The following is an 8934-nucleotide window of genomic DNA, read 5'->3' as shown; positions in this document are numbered from 1 at the left end:
CTTTACGGCCTCTCTCGCTTAGCTTCGGCTCCGCGGCAGCCCCGCCCCTTCTCCCCCACCTGCCCCACCCACTTTCCATCTGCTATTCCAGCGTGCAGATGGAGCTGCCGCTTTGACCGGCTCTTCCCTGCGTCTCTCGCGCACAGCTGGGCTGCTGGCCGCTGTCATGACAAGCCCAGGGAAGGCAGACGAGCCGGACCGGACGCTTTTTGTGGGGAACTTGGAGAGCCGCGTGCAAGAGGAGATTCTCTACGAGCTTTTCCTGCAGGTGCAAGGGACGGCGGGGCGGGGCCACCTTGGCAGGTGGGCAGGGCGATCTGGAAGTGGGCGGGGCTGGCGAGCCGTCGGCAGCAGGGAAGGAATGCTTACAAGGAGCAGCAGGCGGAAGATTTTTGTCAGGAGTCTTAAATTCGCAGTATGAAGCAAGGCTTCAGTCCTTTTCCATTCCATCGAGGATGTGTGAAATGTACCAAGAGGTGCCTTAAACAAAACAAAATGGAAAGATAAAATAGTCATCAGAAGCTAGGTATGCCTAAAACAGGGCTTTATTTATGATTTTTTTTCCTTGAAAATATTCAGGAAGCTTGACATTCAGGGTGGCTGGTCAGTTCTCTAGGTGATTGAAAATAAAGGCAATACAAAATGAAAACTATGACTATATTCTTAAAACCCAAAGGGGTTGCCACCTTTTCCTCCATGTTAGTACTGTGGTGCTAACCACCTTTTTACACCAGGCAAAAATTTAAAAAGTGACGCTTTTTGAGGCACAGACATAAAATTAGGTGAAATGCTACATTTATTTCACTGTGGCCTGCAAGCCCTGTGGGGGTTGAACTAGATGACCCTTGGGATCCCTTCCAACTCTAAGATTCTATTATTCTATGTTCTCCCCATCTTCTCAAAAATTCTCAGACAACCACTGAAAGCAATGGGAATGTGATTGATAAACATATTAAATGTTGGGAACTTCCCAGAGAATGGTTGCAATCTTAGGTGGAAAGGGCCTCTTTCTTTGTTTCCCAGGTGTCAGATAGTTCATACATACTTGCTATCAATCATTGCTTTCCAGTTTTAACCACAATTTAATCATGGTTCTTGTTGTGTTTTGGCATGCCAAGCAACTGATAATAGCTTACCACACCCTTAACAATAAACACAAAATAAATGGGGGAAGGTTCGTGGTTTCCTTATGTTTCTTCATCAGGCTAACTGCTAGCATCTTGTTTGGACTTATCCCCTCTTTCTACAGTAATATTGCTGGAAGACTTTTCCTTCGTTTTCTGTGCTTCATATCCTTCCAATTTTGGTTTTCTTGCTTCTACATGGATACTTATATTTTATAAAGCAGAAATGCTTTCCTCTCCAGTAGCATAGCACAAATAATCAATGACGGGAAGGTTCTGCTTGTTTCCACCTTCACTAAATTGGCACCTAATAGCTTTCTGATAACTTTGTTACATGCATATGATTCACCCATTCTTTGTACCTTAGAGCTGGTAAAACAGAAATAATGGTAAATTAGATGTTTTAAAGCTTTAAAAATCTAGCTGTGCCTGTAGCTTGCTTGAGCAGGTATTTTTATTTATTTATGAACAGGGAGAGCTACATGTTAAAAAGAACAAGCACCAGAATACTTGATTTGCTGCTTCCTCTTCTTGAAGAACTCCATCATCTGCAGTAGGCAACCTTGAACACCAGACTGGAACAATGTTGCTTCAGGGAAACTTGTCTTTTCTGGGGCGGGGCGGTGGGATAAAACAAACATTGATTCTCCTTGGAAAAGCTGAAGGCTTCAGTTATGACTCTGTCAGATGTGATGTTTACTTTTAAAACACTGGAAAATGTATAGAGCCATTATGTTGAGCAGCAACTGATATTTGACACTATTGAATACTGGCAAAATACAAAGACATCTAGCTTGTTTTCTGTGAGTTATCACATTCTTATCACATGTCCCCTTTCAGTTTTTTCATCAAGACAGAAGTGGGTTTTATTGATTAATTCAGCAAATCTCTGTTTTCACAAATTACTGCCTGAATCTGTTATAATGAAGAGATGCTGAAGATCCGTATAATTTCATTTTTACTAGTTTTTAATATATACCTATCCCTCAATCATAATTCACCAGTATACACAGCAGTTAAAAGAAAGAACAGTGTCTGTTTATAGTATGAACATAAGAACAGTCTGCTGTATCAGACCAATGGCCGATCGAGTCAAACATCTTGTTCTCACAGTGGCCAACCAGATGCTTGTGGGAAACCTGTTCTCAGATGGGCATTCTGCTGGATTTCGTATAAAGCCTGAGGAGTAAATGTGAACAGGATTACACACAACCCCCCGCGCCCGATTAATCATTCTGCTCTTTGGGCTGTAGACTCATCTCTGCCTGACAAGAGCTTCTGCTCATTTGAAGAGTGTCAGAATTTCTTCATCTTATTTCCAATGCTAATCTAGCACAGAAAAAGAAGATCAAGATACATACAGTCTATTAACCAACAATTGGTTCAATCTATTCTTGGATAGCTCTTATATTTACCTGTAGATCCTTCTACAGTTTTACACTTCCTTGTTGTTTGTACCGTATAACTCATGTACAGCAATCAAATTTCAACTGCTCCAAAATGAACAGCCAGATGTGTAGAGTTCATGTAACTCCTGCTCTAAACCACATGTACTGGTTTCCAGTTCATTTCTGGGCCCGGTTCATTGTGCTCACATTAGTGCTTAAATCCCTGAATGATTTAATCCCCAAATATTTGAAAGACTGCTTCTTTCTCTACAGGTCTTCTTGGGTATTAAGATCAGCAGAGGGAGCCCTCTTGGTATTTTCACCAGCCTCAGAAGTTCACGGAATGGCAGCCTTAAACAGGGCAGTCCCTGTGACAGTCCCTATGCTGTGGGAATCTCCCCCCCCCCCCAAAGGAAAGGCACCTTCATTATGTACCGTAGTTATGCTGAAGACACACCTCTTGACCCTGGTCTTTCACACCTGAGATTTATATATAGAGGACCCACCTTATTCTCTTGACTGTAACAGGTTTAAAGGAAAAGGTAAAGGGACCCCTGACTATTAAAAGTCCGCTCGCTGACGACTCTGGGGTTGCAGTGCTCATCTCGCTTTACTGGCCAAGGGAGCCAGCGTTTGTCCACAGACAGCTTCTGGGTCATGTGGCCAGCATGACTTATCTGCTTCTACTTGCACTTTGACGTGCTTTCGAACTGCTTGGTTGGCAGGCGCTGGGACCGAGCAATGGAAGCTCACCCCATTGCGAGGATTCGAACCGCTGACCTTCCAATCGGCAAGCCCTAGGCTCAGTGGTTTAGACCACAGTGCCACCCGCATCCCTGGTAACAGGTTTACAACAGTGTTAATATTGTATTTTAAAATTGCTGTAGGGCTCAGAGACCTTATGGTGAAAGGTGGGTAAGAAATAACAACAACAATTTATTATATTTTGGACTGCCTACATATATCCCCAAAAAATCCTTAAGTGCTTTGCTAGTTGCCACAGTCCATGTAAATTGGACTGATAAGCTAAATAGAATAAAATGTATGAATAAAATGTGAGATATGCAGACTTTGAATATGTCATGAAAATCTTTGTATATTAACGTAAAATTACAGCATAATGGCATGTGTTTGTTGCAATGCTGAAATAGCTGGTACCCAATATTATATACCTTTTTTTCCCTTCTGGTCCAGCAAGCCTTAGAATCAGCAAACAAACAGCTATTTCCTTCCTGGGATTTATGAGAAAGTAATGCTTAAGTTTCTTGCAGGCTGGACCGGTAACCAAAGTGACCATATGCAAGGACAAAGATGGAAAACCCAAGACTTTTGGATTTGTCTGCTTTAAACACACAGAGTCAGTGCCTTATGCCATAGCTTTGCTGAATGGGATTCGTTTATACGGAAGACCAATTAAAGTGCAATATCGGTTTGGTAGGTTTAGCTACCTGCCAACAATTTTTTTTTACAAAACCTGGGCATATAATGCACAATCCTGACGTGAAAAGTGATTGCTACTATGTTAGTGGATCCATATTTAATGCATTTAAAAAAAACAATCCTGAGAGTATAAAAATTCTCAAACTAATTGGTATATTGCATTTTTACCCTTTAAGACATCCCACTTTCGCAAGAAGGTAGAAAAAAAAATCCTGATATCACAGTAAAAATGTGATCAGGTAATAGATATACTCTTTTGGGAATCAATAATAAATGAGAGCCGAATCTTACAATCTTATATCTTATATAATATATACACTCTTATATTATTATTTTGTAATGTGTACACTTGAAACTGCTGGTCTTTTTCAAATTCCTTTAGTTCAGACTTTCAAAATGTCTTTATACAAAACTCCCCCCTCCCTCTAGAATGTCCATGTAGCAGGTTGGGTGCAGTATTGTTCTGTAATCTTTCTATCAAAACTATGGTGTAATTTTTCCATTTTTTTCAATAGAAAACTTGAAATATGTAGTGGCTACCAATATTATAAATTAGTAATCTAGTTTTTCCTTGAAGAGTTGTCAGCCTGTTATGTTATAATCTGCAAATCCTTTTTTATCACTGCTAATCTCTAGTGAATCTTCATGACCACTTGCAAGTTGAAATATATCAATAAATCACAGTTGAAATATATCAATAAATCACAGTTATTCAGAAACTTACCTTGGCCAGGATCCATATAACGTCTTGGTTTCACACAAGGACCTTGTGCTTTAGCCTGGGAAAACTTGTAATATTTGTTCTTTGAACGTATCTGGCCAACATGATAAATCATTAACTGTTTTTGAACCTTTCAGTCATTTCAATAGCAGTCTGCCATATGCTATTAAAGACTGCCATTTGAGAAAAAAACTAGTCTAGAACCCATTTTTTTAATTGTTCAGGAAAGTTTTTAATATTTGATATTTTATTCTGTTTTTAATCTGTTGGGAGCTTCCCAGAGTGGTGCTGGGGAAACCTAGCCGGATGGGCAGGGTATAGAAAATAAATTATTATTATTATTATTATTATTATTATTATTATTATTATTATTATTTATTAATTCATGGGGATCCAACTAAAGCTGCAGTCCTAATTTAGTCCATGACTAAAAAAAAGTCGCATCAAATTCAATGGGGCTTATTCCCCAGTAAGTGGAATTGGGTTTGCAGTCTCAGTCATAATCAGAGAACCACTGGAAGCAACAGACAGGTACAGTGGTACCTCGGGTTACAGACGCTTCAGGTTACAGAAGCTTCAGATTACAGACTTTGCTAACCCAGAATTAGTACCTTGGGTTAAGAACTTTGCTTCAGGATAAGAACAGAAATTGTGCGGTGGTGGTGCAGTAGCAGCAGCGGGAGGCCCCATTAGCTAAAGTGGTACCTCAGTTTAAGAACCGTTTCAGGTTAAGAACAGACCTCCAGAATGAATTCTTAACCCGAGGTACCACTGTATTCAGTGGGTCTGCTCTTGAGTATAGCCTGAATATTACCCCGATTCTTGGAGACCAATAAAGAACTTACCATTGGGGCTTGCTATGATAAAAATGTTTCCCATATTAACTGCTGAATAATGTGCCCCTAAATGAAATCATTTTCCATTTAAAAAGTTTGCATAAAAGTAGATTCGACTTTGTGAATGGAAGACTCCAGGAGAAGTTTGGCAGCATTGACTGGGTTTTTGGAGATGGGTGGAAATTGTATTGGATAGGTTATGCACTTGGCTTTAACTTTAATAGGTGTTTACAATAAACTAATTATAGTAGTATGATTGCTGAATTTTGTTTCTATATTGGACTTCTTTTCTATATTGTAAAGTATGTTAAGCGTTCAGAAAAAAAATGAAATCAACTGTCTTGACTAGACCAATTTTAATCATTTTTTAAATTATTATTATTCCATTCATAGGGAGTTCCCACTGTGTAGAGTTAATCAATCATTGCCAGAATGTGGAACATGATATACAGTCATCAACACACAGGTAATGGCTTTTTTCCAGTATAAAAATATCATGGAGTTTAGTTTAGACACAAACTCTGTTCTGATACCCAATATTATGTGGTATATGTGCACTGAAAGTATAGACTAACCTTCCAAAATGTTCCGTTTCCCACCCCCTTCTAGTGCCATATCAATTTTAGCTCCCTAAAGCAATAATCCAATCACATTTGCATTCTGAATTAGTTCCTAAATTATGTATAATGTTCAGCCACAAAATTTAAGCTGGGAGGGGCAAGAAAGAGTGGGAGGGTATGGGCAAGACAAAATGTTCCCAGGCTGTCACAGTGAAGAGGTCCATATGCCATTATGGCAGTGGGGTCCACACAGGACCCAGCAAATTCTGTGCTGGCCCTGCCCCCATTGTAGCAGTTGTCATTTGGGCAGGTGCATCTGACCACTCCTCCCTGACAGTGGAGACTGGCAGAGATGGGCAGGGCTGGGTTGCTCTGCTAGACTTCAAATCTGTACAAATTTATCTGGGAGTAAATCCTGCTGAACATGCAAATGACTGTGTTGTAAAGAGCCCCAAATCACATCTATATATGTATGTATTGAAAAATGAGTAAATCTATTAGCATTCACTCACCATATCCCCCTACTTGCTCTTTTTATAGGAATTTAGAGCCCTATGGTGGTACTCCATTACCTCTAAGTCCTTTTCAGGTGAATAATAGCCCACCACAGGATTATTCTGCCTTTCAGAACATGGTAAGATTGAAATAATGATCACAAATCTATCACAACAATAGAGACACTTCATAGGATGTGGAATGGAAGGGGGAACTGCCAAACACACAACTTGTGGAAACTCTTTCCCCCTTTTCCATGCTATGGCTTTAGTTATGAACCTGCACCCATACCTGAGCAGCCGCTTAGTGAAGCCAAGATTATAGCTGGCAATCTGCCCCTCTGTGCCAGCTGTGCCAACATCCTTCCAGAAACAGAAATTGACTGGACTCTGCAACAAAACTCATTGTGCTAGGCTGTCTTTAGTATTGCCTAGCCATGTCTGGTAGATCCAGGCCAATGAGTTTGTAATCACTTTGCAGGTCATGCAGAGCTACAGCAAAATTTGCCTTTCTTCAAAACAAACAAACAAAACACCCCCCACACATTTATGTCCTCAGCACTTCCAATATGAAGCATTCTAGGCTAGGACAGCACTGTGACAAATTCCAACAATCTATCAGCCTATAGTTGTGAACATCAATGATATAAATGGGATGGAGGCATTCTTTCATTGCTTACATTGGCATGTCTGCCTCACATAATTTTTGTGTCTATTTCATGTTTAGACCCCCTTTAAAAACCTTATACATTAGTGTGTCGTGCTTCAACTGGAAATGGTTTTAGGAGCAGACCACAGTCATGCCAAACTTCATATCTATAACCAACGTGTGTGTGTGTGTGTGTGTAAGAATTACTTGATTTTTACAGGCTACCTAATAAAGGACTAGTGTAAATCAAAGCTTGCATACTGACAGAAACATGTCCAGTACCTTTCATTCTCTAGAACTAATGAAGCAATGTTCTTCCAAACTTTAAAATATTAATTTACCTTCTATTTTCTAGATGACGTGTTTCTTAGCACACCAATATACCCCTTATAATCCAATGGGACAGCAATTTCCTTGCTATCAGATGGCATCACCACCGTCGTTTCCAAGTTTTCCTGTTCCAGCCTATCTGAATCCAGGACAAACCTCTTTTGAATGTGTGTACCCAGAGCCAAAGAACCACACACAGTATCAGGTTAAGGAAGGTTCATCGAAAAGGAAAAGGTCTCAGGAAACTAGTGACAGTGATAGTAGTGTGGGAAATGATAGGAAAAAAACAAAAAGAAAGTCAACAAAACTATAAGAACATAAATATGTGTACAATGGGGTTGACTACATAGTGCCTATTTGCACCCTACTAAGAAATATGACATGGCTATTGTGGTATATAAGATTATTTATAACGGTTTAAGGTAAAGTATTATAGAAGTTACACTCCGATTAAAAGGGAGAAATAGCATTTTTTGGATTTTTTAAAAATCACCTTACTCCTTCACAGAAAAGAATATACAAAGCATTTTAATCTCATCTAGTAACTTTGTCCACAGTAAAGAGTGGCTGTCTTTAGCCTAGCTTGCAGTTATTCAAAACTGTTCATATAGTTTTTGGTCCTCGTGATTCCTTACATGGCTGCAGGAGTTCAGCCAACTGGAAATGCATAAATAGCATGTGGAGTTACCCTTTTCAGCTTTCCCACATCATGGTGGAGAGTGGGGCATTCAAACATGTGAATGAAACAAAATACTTGTGTACATGGAAATCTAACATGTTAGGCTTAGGCTTAAATTAAGCACTTCTCTCAACTATGCTAGCTTTCCTTGTGGAAGTTGTTTGTTTGTTATTAATGTGGAGAAACATGCATATATGTAACTGCTCACTTACTGGTTCAAAAGGGTCATATCACTTGTTATTTCTGCATGTTTGAGTTGGTTTTAAGGCTGCAGTTTGATTCAGCTTGAGGATCTAAGTAAATTGGGAGTAAATTCTGTGGGATTTACTCCCAAATAAGTGCAATATGATTGCAGTCTCACTTGGAAATCCAAGAACTGTATTGGAACCAGAAGGATTTCATTCTGAGTAAATATATTTATGAAAAGAATGCCAAATCCATATATACAAGGGACACAAATACTGTAAGAATATCACTGGCTGCTATTGAAGGAGACATGAGAATGAAGTAAATTTTCTCTTAAGATATGCCTTGCTTGCAAAGTTGTTTGTGAATTCAAGGGACTAGCCTTGCAATTCTGGATTGCAGAGTATATATAGGCACACATTATTGGTTAAGTTCTTTCCCACATGCAAATGTTGAAAGGCTTGAATATTCATACGATGTCACAATGTGATGCAGGTAAACAATAAAGCTTATTGCTAAAACCTGCT

General features: G+C 39.5%; 1 protein-coding gene across 1 annotated transcript; it reads left to right on the top strand.

Moving 5' to 3' along the window:
* The first annotated feature begins 14 nt into the window (after positions 1-14).
* RBM11 (RNA binding motif protein 11) lies at positions 15-8932 on the top strand. The gene is made up of 5 exons (XM_083611746.1): positions 15-268; positions 3784-3946; positions 5903-5975; positions 6610-6703; positions 7568-8932. The coding sequence occupies exons 1-5, from the start codon at positions 167-169 to the stop codon at positions 7853-7855; spliced, it is 720 nt and encodes a 239-aa protein (XP_083467872.1). The 5' UTR covers positions 15-166; the 3' UTR covers positions 7856-8932.
* Positions 8933-8934: the final 2 nt, after the last annotated feature.

Source organism: Podarcis filfolensis, assembly GCF_964270895.1.
Source record: "Podarcis filfolensis genome assembly, chromosome: 4".
Taxonomy (NCBI): domain Eukaryota; kingdom Metazoa; phylum Chordata; class Lepidosauria; order Squamata; family Lacertidae; genus Podarcis; species Podarcis filfolensis.
Note: the sequence above shows the minus strand (reverse complement) of the source record. Positions and strands in the feature narration are given on the sequence as shown.

Excerpts from the sequence above, each read along its gene's own strand:
- RBM11 (XM_083611746.1), top strand. The coding sequence starts at position 167 with ATGACAAGCCCAGGGAAGGCAGACGAGCCGGACCGGACGCTTTTTGTG. Across the intron at positions 5,976-6,609 it reads ATACAGTCATCAACACACAG|GAATTTAGAGCCCTATGGTG; the intron begins GTAATGGCTTTT and ends CTCTTTTTATAG. Across the intron at positions 6,704-7,567 it reads ATTCTGCCTTTCAGAACATG|ATGACGTGTTTCTTAGCACA; the intron begins GTAAGATTGAAA and ends TCTATTTTCTAG.